Genomic DNA, 17,476 nt, shown 5'->3' on the forward strand with positions numbered 1-17,476 from the left:
TTTAGGGGAAAAAAAATGCTTTAGTTGTTACTTCAAGGGCAAAAGTGACTTAGCATACTTATAGTCTTTGGGGAGTGTTTGTCAAAAATAGCAATTGGTTTCCAGTCCTGAAGTGGGTTGTCCCATTTTGCTCCAAATTCAGCACAATTTAGATTCAGTGAAAGAAATAACTGTTTCCAGTTTCACAAATCTGTTTTTGTTTTTCTTTCTCTTTCCAAAACAAATAATTTAGGTACTATATTGTGCCTTAAAATATAATCCTGAACATCAGAATCTGTAGTTCACAAGTGTGTTTATGAGCAATTGGCAATATGGGAAGGAAGGATGGTGAAGTTTTAATTTTCTTAAGATATCATTACTAAGGCAAATTAATCCCCCACCTTATTTTTATATTATAAACACTTCAAATTTCATGAGCCCTTGACCAAAAAAAAAAAAAATACACTTTTGTTATGCTTTGAATCTATAGATATCCAGAGAAACACAAGTCCTGATTTAAATTGGATATGTTAGGACTGTGGAGGGTAAGGGTAGCTTCAGGTTTGATGTCCAAGGGAATCACTTCATGAATAAAATGTGCATTGTGCTTGAGCATCTCTTAATGACTTCCAGCCATCTTGGCCAAATAATAGGGCCATGATAGCACAAGTGATGAGCCATGGCATTCCGAAAGGGGAAAATCAAGGTCAGGAATGAAAAGTAATGGATGAAACAGCAATACTGGCCCCTCATAATCGTATGGGTCACTGGCTGATGAAAGTGCAATGAGGTCCTTTGGTAATACACCTTTGGATAGCACATTTAAAATCCATATTAAGATCTCAAGGATGGCACGGGGAGAATGTATATGTGTATGTCCCTGAACATTTCAGTCCAAATTTATTGAAAACTTTTCAAATTTCTTCAGGGTTATTTAGAAGATTCTCGATTTCCCTTTTTCTAAAGAGTAGTATTCTCCCAGGAGCTCACTGAAATACTTCCCTCCATACGAAATCCAGTATGTCACAATGCCTTGTTCTGAACTGTGTGTACTGAGACCTATTCTGTTTCTGTGGCTTCTCCTTTCAATGACTTTGTAAGACCTATGGTTTCCTCCCCCGTTATCTGCTAGTTACCTTTATGAACACAAGCAAAGTCCTACTGTGATTTTGTAAATGGAAAATATCTTTATTAGTAATGTGAAGGCGGAGAGAACACCCTCGCAGATATGAAAATGAGTAGCTTTTACATACACCAGCATATTGTTTGCTTTTTTAAAATTAGAATTTTAGGTAGGGAGTGAGGTGTTTCAGAAACTAGGATAAATGTGGGAATTCCGGTTGAAAACCTGTGAATACGGCATTCATTGTTTTGGCTGTTGTTTTGGTTGTCCTTAACAGCGCCTGTGTGCATGACCCCTCCTTCAGTCTCCCCCCTCTCCCCGTACTCGCTCAATGTGTCCTGGGAGATGCCAGCAGATAATGTGACGAGAGGAAAAGTCGTGGGGTATAACGTCAGTATGATTTCTGAACAGTCTCCTCAGCAGTCTAGTCCGGTGGTGTTTTCACAGGTATTGTTACTTTCAACTAACGTCCTTTCACAATTGAATTATGTCTTCATTTTGACATTTTCTGCATTTGCAGAATCCTGACAGAATTTTCACTTATACAATGCTTAAATGGGGCACTTGTCTCTTAATATAATTTGATCTGTACGAGTCTCTAAGTTCTTATATCACTTATTTTTTTCTAGCATAAGAAAATATGGGAATAAAGTTGGTATAATTTTGTTTCGTGAAATCTGCTTTTTCCACTTAGCATATATCCTTAAATATCTTGCAAGAAGCTGACATTCAGTAGCTGTGTACTGTCATATTATCTGGGTACAAAATAATGATTCACCCAATCCACAGTCAATTGGTATGTATATTGTATTCTCTTGGAAACGTAAATAACAGTGATAAGGACATCTTATATACATATTTTGCATATTTCTATTTCCTAAGAAAAAATTCTGAGGGATGCAGTTTATTACAGCTTATAACAAAGGTTATGAGCACGTTCTAGGCTTGGGATACGTAATGGCATGTTGCCTTCTAGTAGGTCACAGCCAGCCAGCAGTAATGAGAATAGTGGTCATAGGTAACAGTTACTGAGGCTTTACTGTGTACATAGACTAATTCGTTTGATATGTATAATGATTCTGGAGGATGAGAGGCTGTTGTTACCCTCCAGTTTATGGTGTGGCCAGTATCCTTTCTATCAGCATAAGAGTGACCAATGACAAGGACTGGCTGACGAAACCGGACAAGTCATTCTGCATACTTGGCTGCTTAGCCACTCTTAGAGAAAGATGCTCTTTGGTGGACGTTAACAGGATATGAAAAGATCTTCACGCTTGATGCCCTGTCCCATGGGTCTATCCATGTTCTTCTTCCCCAGACAGCCTGGTCCCTGATCTTCCAGTCTTTTTTCTTTTATGGCCATGATCAGTACTATATGATCAATATTATATGGCAAACCAAAGCCATATAATTCAGGGACTGTTCCCTTTCCACACAAAATAAATGACCAGGTGCACTGCCTGAAGTTTTGCCCATTGAAAAGATTGCTTTTTATTGTTGGGTTTTAGGACCATCCCTGAATAGAGCTATAGAGCAGCCAGCACTGGATTAACTAGATGCTAAGACAACCCATCTGCAAACCAGATCACATTTTTCTATTCTCACAAGTCTTGAGGGTCCTCCAAGGAATCCCAAGTGGAAGCTGAGATTGAGCCAGCAGTATCAGAATGGTGGATGATGTGGGGGTTTGGACGACCTGCTTGCTCAGCATATTATGCCTTCTGGCTGTTACTTGTATTATGATATTCTATTTGGAGAAACTAAAAGAAAAAAAAAAAACATAGTTTATAAAACACATCCCACAGGTCAACTTGTTTGTTTTTTAATTCCACTTTTACCAGTTACTAGCCATATCTCGCATCTCTGTGTTTCGGGTTTTACTCATGTGTAAAATGGGAAAACAATTTATGCTTATCGATTCAGTTTTCACGGAGCTTAAAGACCTTGACAAATATTAGATATCATTATTATTATTAATGATTATTATTAATGGGATAGGGCTACGTTACATTTTATTAAATATCATTCAGTGAGGCAGGAAAATGTTTTTTTTATATTGACAAAATTTATGGGTATAAACCTTTTGTTTGTTTAAAAGTCTTTTCTTTGTGGCTGAATTAACATAAGGATATAGGTATGTCACTTTATTCTCTCTTGTACCCTCTCCTATGAATATTCACCTACCTAATCATATATTCAAGAAAGTGAAATCACAAGTGGCAAAGTCAAATTTTTTTATGTTCTCAGCAATTAAATTTGTATCCACACAGATCTAAGCATGTCTTGTTATTATCTTGGTAAATAAATAGCCAAAATTTCTGGGGGAAGCCTACTGTAAAAATAACTGTTAAAGGATCTTTACCTATGAATATGGTAGAGACATATATAGACATATATAAAATCCTATCATTGTAGGATTTTAAGCTCCTACAAAGTTCTTTCCACCTCTTTAAAGACTAATCCCACAAAGAACTTTCAATTAGAGACATTCTTTAAGACTTAAGATGAGTCTATGTACATGATACAGTAAAGTTTATCTCAATGATGATTTTACATGCCACAAGCTCTAAAATAAATGTCTTAAAAATCATGTAATTTATAACAACTATATGTAGAGAAGTAAAATGTCATCAAAATTAATATTCATCTATTTTTCTCTTTGTTACATTTCATTGTGTGTTCTTGAGACAAAGAATAATTTGTTTAAAAATGATCCAATTTTTTAACATAAATAGGAAATACCTTAATGTATTTTATCTTAAAAACAATTTCAGTTCCTAAAAATCTACCTTAAATCCCATCAGGATTGTTCTAAATAGGATAAATTTTATAGCAATATTAAGTAAGTTTTACTCATTTCAAAGTTTTATTATCCTTAGAATATTTTAAATCACATTGCACAAAAGAAAAAAGTTTGTATCTTCAAAACCTACATAGCCACTTTAAAACTAGGAAAAGAATGAATAATTTACTGATGTTTTTCTGATTTCTAAATGTAATTGCAAGAAAATGGTACCAATGTTTTAAATTATTCCTTAATATTTTGAATCTTCAGTCACCTTTATTTCTGAAAAATGTTATATAAACAATATAATTTATAATCTCATCACACTGCTTTCTAGAACTACTCAGTTTATGAAATTTTAAAGTCAGTACCCAGGAACATATTCCAAATGAATTTTATTGTACTCCTAAAGGGAAACAAAATCTAATTATTGACCCCAAATGTTACTAATCTTTACAGTTACCTATAGTATTTGTATTTATTGAAGATTATTTGATATGAACGTATATCAGTATCCCTTAGAAAAATAGCAGTGTACTCGTGCTTGCTGTCAGACGATCAGTTTTAATGACTTTTTTTCCTGAATGTAATCACCAGTGGTCTTTGTATCTACAGACTAAGCAAATTTACATGGTTGCTTTTGATCAATTCTAGTTATAATGACAGGTCCAGCTCTCAGTGTTGATTGTTTAATTACTTGGTTATGGACCATAGAGTCTCCTTTGCTCAAATCTGCTATTTTCATTTGAAATTGTGTGATAAAGAAAATATTTGAAAAAAAAAAGTAACTGTTTGATCAATCTGCTTATGCTCAGTTGTACAAGAAAGATAATTGAGAACTGACTTCATGTGGATGCTCAGTAATCTTTCCTTTTTTTCCCTTTTTCTTCCTGTGGCTTTTTTAAAAAGCAAACAATGGGATTGATTTAACGTAGTGACATCTTTCTGTACCAGCTCCATCAGCTAGCATGTGGGCATTACTGTGCTGGGTTTGTTTTGGCCAAGCCCCGTGGTTTTATTTGGACTTTTTCATGATAACAATGACAGTGTCACCATTCTTTATCTCCACCATTGGTGACAAGAATCGCACCACCACGCTGCTTTATGAGGCAATAACTCGGTTTCCTCATTTATCCACTCAGGAACTGGATTATTACCTCATAAAACAGTGTGATTGTACAATTATCAATTAAATCCAGGCTTGTTGAAGCCCTTCAAAAAAATCCCTTTTCCTAATCATGGTTGGCAATAATTCCTTCTGTCGGGATTCCTGGAACTTTGCTTGTCAAGCTTATATTTTTCGCACTGCTTATCTATTATCTGACTTTTTGTTTTGTGGGGTTTTCTTTGGCCTCGCAGGTGTACACCGCTCAATCCCAAGAACTGTCTTATATTGTAAAAGGACTACAACCTCATAGGATATACAACTTTACTATTTCTCTCTGCAATTCAGTTGGTTGTGTAACCAGTGCTTCGGGAGCAGGACAGACTTTAGCAGCAGGTAAGCAGGTTTTAACAGACATGAAAAATATATTGTGTGTTTATAAACAAAACACCTACAAAGCTCAATAGCATCTCTAGTTTGGACCTAATCCTTGTCTTTTCTGCTTTCTCCTGCTCCCTCCCTAACCCTGATTGCTACTGACCTGGACATAGTTGAACAGAAAAATAAACGTAAGAGCCTGGAGGGTTCCTGTGTTGCAGCTGTGTCATCATAAGAAATATAATTAGACGCAGAGTGACTGCAGGGCTCAGGCACCACCCTAAGTCCTAAAGGTGTCCCAACAATTGTTACTAGTGTTTAGGAGGCTTCTTGTGAGGACTCAGAACACATCGCCTCTCAGCATTAACCTTTTGGGTGGGAATGGGTCTACCCACTCCGGCCCCAAGGAGCTAACAGCAGACCTCCAGAAATTACTGGGCTGCCCTGGTGTCCTATTTTGCCCTTATTGGATAGGCAGTGGCATGCTTATTAATCTGCTTATTAGCAATATGATATTCCTAAGTACATAACATTGAAATAAAGAAAACTTATTATCAGGTATAATCTTACTAGGAAATGGTTTGTGTAATTTTTGGCTTGCTTCGCTTAGGACAAATTAGATTCACACAAACTTGATTACATGTATTATTAACACCTATATAACCCAATTACTTACCATTTAGGATATTTTCAAATCAGTTTTTCCGCCAGCGTCCAACAAGGCTGAGTTTCTGGGTGCTCTTTAAGGAAACATCCAGGTGTGAGGAGGTTAAGAGACTCCTAGAGGAACAACAGAGAGCATGCAACCATGTTTAGCTATGAGAATATTCCTTAGACCTTCTTCCTTACTGTCTCCATGTACAATTCCATAGTCTTTGTTTTGTTTTATTTTGTTTTCGTTCTGGAAAAACTTACTTGGCTCCAATTCTCTTCTATCAGTATACAACAAATCTCAAATATAACAAGTAATTTTCTTCAAATTTTCCACCGATGAGAATGACTCCAAAGTTCCAAGAAATTATGTTTTATTATCTCCATGACTGCACTCTGTATTTTTCCATATTTAACCTATATGTACATGTACTTATGGAGTACCTAGCTTGTACAAAACACCATTCTCCTATAAGACTCTAGATTTATTTATTTTTATATACTAGGTTATTAGAGAGTTACTGGGTATGGATAACAGGGGAAGACTCCCTATCTCCTTTAGAAAAAAAATGACATAATTAGGGACTAGAGAACAAAAATTAAAAGAGGAATCAATTCTGGGGGACGGAGAAAGGGAAAACAGAAAGCACACAAGCTGAAGATTGGCCTGAGGTCTAGTGGAGGGCAAAGGGACCCCGATTATGTGACCAAGCAGAACTGAAGTCGCAGCTTCTCAGGGTTATAAAACATTTAAAAATTGTCTAGGGTGACTATCTCACCAGTATTAATATATCTCTTGCGACATTTCTTCCAAGTGTTTGTCCAACCTGTGTTTGATCCTTTAGGGAAACTACTACCTCTCCAGCAAATCATAGCATGATTGGAGAACTCTTTGAAAAGGTGATTTCAAAGGTGATCCTGATCCAGAATATCTCCCTGTGGTTTCTATCGAACATTCTCCTTCCACTCCCTTGGGGACTATCCTCACTCTAATTCATCTTCCTCATGACATCACTTCCGATAACATCTTCAGTAATAATACCTCCACCAAGTCTTCTCTCCTCCAGGCTGTGTACCAAGGTACCTCCCGGCTGTACCTCACACACCCTAGTTTCCAGCACTGTTAGGACAGGCTCTCTCCTCTAGATAAGATCTACTCTGTCTTTTCATAGACACAAACTAAAAGAACTGAAGGGAGACTTGCTGGTCCCCAGAGACTAGACAGATCCTGGAGATGGAAAGAGAAAAGCAGAGAAAATGTCTGTAGCATGGCATCTTCCCTGTTTAATGGACCAATGATCACGTCCCTGTGAATATCATCCTCACTGGTTGCAGCCTGAGTTCCTGTGATGTGGAACTCGCGACGCCCCAGTGCTCTGTGCTCTTGTTTTAGTCACTGGTGAGGAGGCTTAAGGCCATTCTATCCACGGGAAGATGAGTGGAGTAGAACTCATCTAAGCCCGCTGAGTCCTCTCTCTGCCTCTTTATCCTTGAAAAACAGAACTTGGAAGCTTCTCATAGTCTCCAAAAGCCATAAGGTGTGCAAGTTAATTGACTTTTCCAAATAAGAGTTTATTCATATCTTTAAGAGGAAAATGGTAAGCCGGAATGCCAAGACTTGAATTTGGGCTGCGGAATCTACTAGCTTTGTGACCTTGAGAAAATTACATGACCTCTGTGCCTTAGTTTTCCAACTTATAAATAAGGAGAACCGATTTCATAGGGCTCTCCCAAGGAGAAAATACATGTTAAATATTTAAAGCAGTGCCTAGCACAGAGAAAATCCTCAAAAAAAATTGTAAGTTTTATGAAGATTTCTACCATAACTGTTATATAATACTTTTATCAGTCACAATGTAAATGTCATAGAATGTCTGATGTTATCAAGGTCATGACATTTATTTTACAACTTTGTTTCCGTAACATTATTATAACATAGATGTAACAATGAAGAGTCCTAAAACTAAGGATTGAATGGCAAAAGTAAACTGTAGGGGGGCTAATGAAAAGCACCATTTTTCAGTTCTGTGAGGAGCATGTTGTTCTGAATCATGACACGCGTTTCAAGATTCTGATCAGAAACTACACATTTCAAATTTGTTGTTTACAATATAGGGTTAATAATGTGCCACAGCCATATTGCTGCTGTGTTTTGCTGTGAACCCCCAACTCAGTAAGCCTCTATTAAGGCTGCTATTTAAAGCACTGGGGGGTGGGGGGAGAGGGATTCAAACAGAATCCATTCAAAGATACCTTGATGGTGTCTGGATTAAGGTGTTGACCTATAATGGGTAGGATTAACACCCTGGGGGAAAGGATAAAAGAAAATTATAGGAACAGAGAGTATGGGATACATAACTTTGATTTGGGAGATTGAGAAATTAGCTCAGGTTAAATGGCATTTGAAATGGACTATAAAGAATTGGTAGAGATTTTTGCAGCTATTTACTTATACCATTTTATTGCCATTTGAGGGACTGTTCCCTACTGACATGACAAAAGCTGGTGTTTTTGAAGATGTCTTTAGAGGACAGTGTGGAAGTAGAGTCCGGTAGACATTCCAAGAAGGCCATGAGAAAGTAAATCAGATAAATAGAAGGAAAGATGAAGAGAAAGGAATACAGTAGATCCAGGAAAAGAAATCCACAGGTTCGGAGGAGGGAGGAATTGAAGATGACGGTGAATATCCCAGACCGTGGTGGTGCCACGGAAGACGAAGAAAGACCATATGGGAGGAATAAAACCACGAGTTTCAGTTTGATTATTTGATGGAAACACATCCATGACAATTATAACCAGCCAACAGCAGAAAATGCAAATCTGGAGCTTCAGAAGGAGGCAGGTTTTTATAATCATCTGCATATATGGTAGGAGGAGCCGAAACTGTGGATGGTAATGTATTAGTGAAGGCAGAGAAAATACCAAATAAAAGTTAACATCTCAGTGAATGTTCACATTTTGGGAGAAAGAGGAAAGGAGGAAGAAACAGAAGAGAGACGGTTAAAAAAAAGAACCTAGAAAGAGCAGTATCCAAAACGTCAAGGGGAGAGGGAATTCTAGAAGCTGAATGTTGTCAGTAGGGTCGCTTGCTGTAGGGAAAGCAAGGGAAATGCACACCGCAAGGAACATGACCCTTTGGGCAGCACTCTGACTAGTATGGTTGGAGCAGAAGCTGGAAGGTAAAAAAAAAAAAAATTAAACAGTTGCAGGAGAAGATGGGATGGTAAATTTTAAATGTGTAGTTTTTAGTCCTTTGCTAAAATGTCCCTTTTCTCAATTTCCGTTAAAAAAAATACATTAACTTTGTTCACACGCGAAATCCTTTCTTTTCTGAAGGAAACATTATTTTAGCGTTCCGGTGGGAAAATTTTTATTTTTTAATCCCTCAATTTATTTTGTCAGAACTCCTGACTCTTCACCTGCCAAACAGGGAATAAAGTCACTTACATGACATAAGAATGGAAAGATAAATTTTGCCTGCCACTTCATTTATTAGAAAATACACCATTTTCAAGGGTGTTCAGATCAGGGACAATGGACTTGTTATTAGAATACAAGGAAAACCCTAGCAATTACAGTTCTAATATCCTTCCTGCCTCCTTTGTTTTTAGTAGATAAATAAGGTTTTTTTCTACAATTTTCCTAGGATTAAACATCTGTGTGTAACTGATAGATATTAAGTGATAAAAATAAATAACGAGAAGGTCAATCCTTTTGAATGGTCAACAGGTTTGTTGTAGGAAAGGAATAAAAGTTAAGTTGAAGTGCTGTGATCCTTCCTGCTCTGTTTCTTCTAGTAATAAAATTACGATTTTGAGAGTATATATTACTCCAATGAATTCTAATGGATTTTTGGGAAATTTAACTCTTAAGTCTAAATGTAGCTCATGTGAGTGAATTTTCAGGGATCAGAAGAAGCCAGTGACCATTTAGAAACTTCTAAAAAGAGCACCAAAAATTAGAAGTAATCGTGTTCAGACTTTTTGTAGCACTGAATCATGAAAACATGTTTTTTCCTTAAATCTCAGCAAAGAAATCAAAAAGATACTTGTAAAGATGTATGTTTCATTAAAAATCTCGAAAATTATAATTTGCTCTCTTTTAAGTATTTTTCTCGATTAGATACATCATTAGAATTGGCACATTTTATTGCTCCTCCTTTAGTTTCAGTGCCCATGACACAGTCCGAGCGCTGATTTGAGAGAGGTGTTCTCCCTGGAGCAGCTGCAAAATCTTTAAGAAAGTGTCACGGGTGGCTTTGGAGTTGCTTCTGGGTGTATAAGGGCCATTAATTGATGGACTAGGTGCCCTTAGAGTACTTCTTATACTTTCTTGAAGGGTACACGTTTAATCTAACAACTATGTACACATCCACGCTTCGTGAATTAAGTATAAATTAAATTTTTCTTCAGAGAAATTCCTCTTGGAGATCCATTCCTGGAGGAACAATGTCCTGTTTCCTTTACCTTCATAAATTGACCTCTACAGTACAAGCTTAGATGTGCCCATCTCCCATTAAGCAAGTAATTAGTGGTGCATTAAATTTTTGTCTGAATCCAAAGTAGAACGTACGGGCTGTTTGCGGCTGGGTTGAAAACACACATTGTTTTGTATGCAGGTACATAAGTCTTTTTCATTGTGAATAGGACCCAGAGTGATTAAACAAGCACTCTTAATATGTTAATTTATAATTTTAATTACAACAATCTTGTATATATAGTCATTAGTGAATACTAATATAAATATTTTTCTATCTTTTTACTCATAATGCATCAACCAATCACCCAGTTACTTCTCTGAGGTTGCCTGTTCTTGTTTCATAATACAATCTTTGTTCTTAGCTATGAATGCATTTTGTTCGTTCCTGTCTTGAATAATCCCTCATTAAGCTAGTCACTTTCTGCTCCATGCTAAAAAGGAAAAATTATCATGCAAATGTGGCATGCCATATTAAAAAGCACATTACCAAACACTTTTGTGGCTGTCCTTCAATTAGTTTCCCTTCTTTGAATTTAATTCCATTTGTTGTTAAACTACCGACTTGATGTATGGACTCATGAATCTCAGGCTGCTGCCAAGAAAGTGGGGGAAAAAAAAAATCAAAGCCTCTGCGAAGAGCTGCAGAGGCGAGCTGAAATGAATTTGCTTCACCTTTGACAAGAACACTTGAACAGCAGTGAAATCCTCTGCTGATTCAACTTGGCTAATTATCCAATTATTTATTTCAAGAATAAAGGCACTGTTTTACAATTAGAGAAGTGTAAGGCAATCTGAGAAATTTGGTAATGACAGACGACTAAAGTCACTTCTAAAATAAACAGTATCTGTGCAAACTTGTCTCACCCAGTCTTTTCAGGCAGCACTTCTCGCGTCTCAGCATCAGGGAAATCCCGAGTACGCGGAAGGGTTGGTTTTGTTTGTTTGTTTTGCTCTTTCGACAACAGAAATTATTTTGCACTTCTCACCACCATGTCAAATTTCCATGGCTCTCAAGCAGTGTTGAAGTTGTATTTCTCTTGATTAAAAGCTTTTGGTTCAAAGCAATACTTTTTAATTGCCTAATGATATAAGTCAGTTCTTAGGAAAGAACCGCACATTTAGGAGTTCATTTGCAATATAACTGAAAAATTCATTGCATGGCAGTAAAACAATTTACTGTTAATTACAAGGAGAAGAATTTGCTGTAGCATGCTCACAGATTGCCATGAATCATGCAGCACTCCTAGAGATTTATAACAGATGTGTAAGTGGGATGAATTAGCAGGGTTTAATAACAGAGACACAAATCATGCAGACTTCAAGGAGCTTTAATTGATATACTAGAATGTGACGGGCATGAATCACTCAGCCATTCAACAGCACTGTAACATATGGTCAGCTCAATATGCTGCATCTGAAATCGGTTGGTGAGTCGTTGGTTGTCCCATATGGTGGAAGCAATATATTTTTCATGATTCAAAAAAATACATCCATTTTTTTAAAGAAATATGATTGCAAAGCATGTTTGTTATTGAACAGTCCCTTGAATGCCAAACTAGGGGGTTTTTATAATGAATTTTTTTTTGGACATGGGCAGCTTCCCAAAATAAATAGCGGCTACTATGTGTAATACCAGATCGTTGGAGACATTATGAGAACCAAATTGGTGCTTGTTGGCAGGCTTTATCCACAGCAAACCCTGCAGAAGAGCTCAGCTGATGAGAGCTGTGATTGTTAGGGAAATCCTTCAGACTCAGTAAAGCAAACCAAATGAAAAGGATGATGTCAGATTCAGAGAAGTTCAGGAATGCCCAGATTTGCAACTAGAATAGAGGGAATTGAATGAGACCCTTACTTAGCAGGGTAGGAAAATGGCTGTGATAACACTATGACCCCCAATGTAACAATTGGACACAACAATTTAAAAATCAACCTCTTAATTAAAGGCTCAGTCTTTCAGGAGCATTCTAAAAGAAATCCTAGCCGACCATCACATCGGTGGTAACACCAATCCCATGCTATTCCTGAAGGATTATTTCAGTGTAGGAAAATAGGTAATGCTGGTGCAGACTAGTAGCTGGTAGCATGCAATGTCTTTGTATGGAAACTGGAATCTGGCGGCTTTTGACAAAGCTTTCGTAGCATTAGTAAATCTGACAGACTTGAAAAAGGAATATTGCAGCCTTAGAACTGCGGCTGCCAGAATTTAATGTCAACAATTAAAATTTATTTTGATCCTTACCTACTGTTTATTACTGTTTGTATACACAACAGACCTTACTAATACAGAGATGCACTATTAGATGGAATTACCATCTGTTCAGAGTGAAATGTTGGCATCTGTCTTAGATGCTAAAACTAAAATGATATTATTTCTAACAAAACAAAATTGACTGCTTTTTACTCACCAACTTGAATGTTGAATGTGTGATGCACCCAAGGAAAAGAGTTGTTGATACACAATATAATGACCTCTGCTGCCGGGTCTGCATTTAGATATGTGACTTTCACGGGGCCTCTATTGACCTTTTTGGTATAGCAGAAATGACATGCAGAAATCACACTTTTTAAAACACTGTTTTAGTTTTCTGATGTATTAACCATAGTAAGTCATTAAAACAAAACAATTAAGATGTGTAAGAATTGAGTTAGAGAGACTCTCATATGCAAAATATTTTGATAGATGTGCACTAAATAAGTGCAAGGGAAAAAAATTTAATAGACAAAAATCCATCTGAACAAAGTTTCCACACACCCTCAGTGACACCTTTGGGAAAAAAAAACTGTTATCTTCTCTGTTGGACTGTTTTTAAATTTCTCCTACACTGGCATATGAGAAAGATTTACATTCAGCACGCCCTCCTTTATTTTGAGCCTAAGTATCCTATTAAAAATCATCTCTAGCTTTTTGAAGTTAGAGAATTTGGAGTATCAAGGACAATGGTAGTTTCCATACTGATGTTGGATCCATGATGCTACTTTCTGAGAAGCCCGACTTCAGTTCTATATATCACAAAATAATAAATTCTGTCACACCAACGTTTAATGCATGTACACAGTGCATTAACTGTAACTGTAGTACATTTATTTGTGCTAGAGGAGACTTGAAAATGATTAAAAAATCAATACTTTGCTGTCAGAGAAGCAAGTGTTACGATGCATTTAAGTAGTTAATTGCATAAGCCCCATAAAAGCTTCAAGTTTGGGTAGCAAGGATGCCATAATTACAGTCCAAGCAGCTACCTTTTATTAATGGGGGACTTTAGGGAACAGTGCTTGTTGTCACTGCTGCTGCCGTATGTACAGTTCAGAAATCATGGGTCCTCACTCTCTTTATGTGTTGGATGCAAATTATTGACGATCACCTGCGTGACAGCTGGTTAAGGTGGTGTTTATTCACCAAGGAGGTGATGCCCCTTAAATTCCCTAAAAACATTGCTTTCTGGACTTTGTTTATATCGTAGAACACATAGAAAAATCATATGTATTTGCTGTGCTGGGGTAAAGAACAGGGGCTCAGAGCTGTGGGGGATAAGCTGGCTGGCTTCCTGGAGGGCTGAAGGATTCACATGTCCAGAATCCCTTCATGGTTTACTAAGGAGAAGCACTGCTTGAAAATGTTCAACCAGAGTTTTGAAACTGGAGGAGATCCTAGGCATAGTCAGGTCTGTCATGCTCTTCAATAAATGAGGTTCAACCCAGCAATTCTACCCCTGGGTATGTATCTGAAAAGAATGAAAAGATCCACGCACCCCAATGTTCATAGCATCATTATGTACAATTGCTAAGATATGGAAGCAACCTAAGTGTCCATCAACAAATGAATGGTTAAAGAAGATGTGGTATGTATACACAATGGAATACTACTCAGCCATTAAAAAGAATGAAATTTTGCCATTTGCAGCAACATGGATGGACTTGGAAAGCATTGCGCTAAGTGAAATAAGACAGACGTATGCTATCACTTATATGTGGAATCTAAAAAATACAACGAACTAGTGAATGTGACAACAACAAAAAAAGCAGCAGCCTGATGGCGACAGAGAACAAACTAGTGGTTACCAGTGGGGAGAGGGAAGGGAGGAGGGGCAAGATAGGGGTAGGAGATTAGAAGTACAAACTATTGGGTATAAAATAAGCTATGAGGATATATTGTACAACACAGGGAATGTATACAGTATCTCATAGTAACCGTAAATGGAGTATGACCTCTAAAAATTGTGAATCACTCTATTGTACATCTGTAATTTACATAATATTGTACATCTGTAATTTATATAATATTGTACAGCAACTATACTTCAGTAAAACAAAAAATTTTCCAAAATATAAACGAATGAATGAGATACTGAAGGACAGACCAAATACTGGATTAGCCAATGTTCTGTAAGTAGGGTCCTGAAAAACTAGTCTAGAATCCAAGTTTTCTCCTTTCCAAATCAGTTCTACTCTACATCTTCTCTCTTGAAGGAGACTAGTGAAAAAAGAAGAACGGGGGAAATTGCTGTTGTTCGTTCCTCAGTTAGAGAATAGGTAGTTAGCAAGGAAGTACTGAGAAATCTCTGAGAGTCTAGGGGAGACGCCTTTCCTTTTCTGGACCCTGATTTGAGAGCAGTTGCCAAGTGGGAAATCATGGCTTCATGACCAACCTGGATTTTATGTTTGACTCCTGGTCCCAGTGCCCTTTCACAGGTGTTCAGGCCTAGCAGCATTTGGCAAACGCAATTCCTGTCACAGGAAACGTCAAAATCATTTTCCGCTGACATGATGCCTGGGGATGTCTTATGTTAGTCTGTTCCCCTCACACCCCTGAAATGAAAGCCTGTTTATTCCTAGATTGCCGTCTTCCCAATAGTTGATGATGCTTTAAGATACTGACACAGCCATGAGGTCTTCATAGACAACAAACTCTTCCTTGAAAACACAGATTCAGTTTTAAAGACCTGTCATCAGCAAGAGCTTCTGCTCGTTTAGTCTTCAGTTTCGATCTTAAGATGCTCAAACTCCACACTACATAAATTTTGCAAGTGTAAATTTATGCATTATGATATGCTGTTAATCAGATTATGAAGTAATAAATGCTACATAAAGAAGAATGTATGTTACAGAGTGTTTTATAAAAGAATGCTTATAAATAGAAGTGACACTAGAAACTGGATTGCAGTGCTAATGCAAAAAAATACAAGAGCATTGTAATTTTATTCCAAGTGGAAACAGACTTTGTAAGTTGTTATTCTTTGAAATGATGGATATTGAAGATCCATTTTTAAAAAAGTTTTTTATTTTTATTTTTTTGTTTGAAGATCCATTTTATACTTTACATTTATAAGAGGATTTTCTAAGCAAATATAGATAGATTCTGAATGTGGATGAATTGAATCATTTTAACTGAATCATTTTATAATATGTAATTTGAAATATGCTTTATTGGCTAGCGCCTTGTACTTGTATAGAAATTTGCCTTGTAAAACCTAACGCAATTGTATTATTTTTAAAAGCAGTTATTTGCAAAGTGTTCCACTGAAAATTTATCCTCATGTGGTCGATGGGAAAACTGAGGCCACATAGGTTTGAAGTGATTTTTCTAAAGTCATGCCGAACTGGGTACAAAGTGAAAATTATAATCTCTAGAAGACTGCAGAGACTTCCCTATTATCGCATATTGTCTCTTAACTTACTGTTTTGTGATTAACAAAGTTATACCTAAAATCCCTGCACTTCGATGATCTGAGATATAATCTTTTACTCCCCCAACTCTTAGTGAGTCCGTGTTTGTGTGCATTCATTTAATAGTTCAGGAGTATCTTTTTTTTCTTATGAATGTATATGAGACCAGTTTCATTTAATTGATTGAAAATCCCCTTTCTGGTCTTAAGGGAACTCTGAAGATAGTGGCTGAGTAGGTGCTTACCCTTTAAAGTGGGCTGGGTTAACTCCCAAGTGAAACTATAACAGATCAGCTGAGAGTGGTTTGTTTGCTTTTTTTAAGCAAGTGAGTAAAATACAAACACACACACATATATGTACCCTAGTTCCACTCATTCTCTGTAATTGACATCCTAAGAATAGTGTAATTGCTCAGTGGAATAATTCCCCTGTGAATCTAGAAGAAGTGCTTCACTACTTGTTAGAGTTTAAATAGTCAACATTAATCTTAGTGGACTCTCAATGCACAAGTGTCCTTACTGATTGTAATCATTTTGTCATATTTTAAAAATTGCGGGCTCTCACTTTTAGTAGATATTAAGCAAACAAAACAAAACAACGCAACCCACTGAGCTGCTGGAATTCCTTTTATTTTGTTTTATTTGACTCTGAAATTATATTCCTGATTAAGAAATGATTTTGGATGATGTATTACTGGGGAAAGGATTCTGAGTACAATAGTGGTACAAATCTTCATTATCTCAATCCAGCTGGGTGATTGGAGTAAAGTAAAAGAGTATCAAATGTCAGACAAATGGGACCTTGAGAAAGAAGCTGCTCTTAGCTAGGGACAAATTTGTTTTCTACACCTGTGACTCTATTTCTGTTTTGTAAATAAGTTCGTTTGGACCTTTTTTTAGATTCCACGTATAAGTGATATCATATGATGTTTGTCTTTGACTTCAGTCAGTATGACAATCTCTAGGTCCATCCATGTTGCTGCAACTGGCATTATTTTGTTCTTTTTTATGGCTAAGTAATATTCCATTGTATATACGTGCCACATCTTCTTTATCCATTCCTCTGTCGATGGACATTTAGGTTGCTTCCATGCCCTGGCTATTGTAAATAGTGCTGCAGTGAACAGTGGGGTACTGGGGGGAAAGAGGGGGAGGGATAAATTGGGAGACTGTGATTGATGTATGCACACTACTATATATAACATAGATAACTAATAAGGACCTGCTGTATAGCACAGGGAACCCTACTCAATAGTCTCTAATGACCTAAATGGGAAAAGAATCTTAAAAAGAGTGGATATATGTATATG

The 17,476-nt window shown here is 36.8% G+C and overlaps 1 protein-coding gene across 1 annotated transcript in view; it reads left to right on the forward strand.

Moving 5' to 3' along the window:
- The window catches only part of USH2A (usherin), a 758,076-nt gene that overhangs the window by 211,462 nt on the left and 529,138 nt on the right, over nt 1-17,476 (forward strand). The window contains exons 18-20 of the mRNA XM_057727708.1: nt 1,380-1,549; nt 1,755-1,757; nt 5,247-5,388. Coding sequence (XP_057583691.1) covers nt 1,380-1,549; nt 1,755-1,757; nt 5,247-5,388 — 315 coding nt within the window. The remainder of the gene's footprint in view (nt 1-1,379; nt 1,550-1,754; nt 1,758-5,246; nt 5,389-17,476) is intronic.

The sequence above is a fragment of the Hippopotamus amphibius genome, chromosome 3 (genome assembly GCF_030028045.1).
Source record: "Hippopotamus amphibius kiboko isolate mHipAmp2 chromosome 3, mHipAmp2.hap2, whole genome shotgun sequence".
In the NCBI taxonomy this organism is placed as follows: domain Eukaryota; kingdom Metazoa; phylum Chordata; class Mammalia; order Artiodactyla; family Hippopotamidae; genus Hippopotamus; species Hippopotamus amphibius.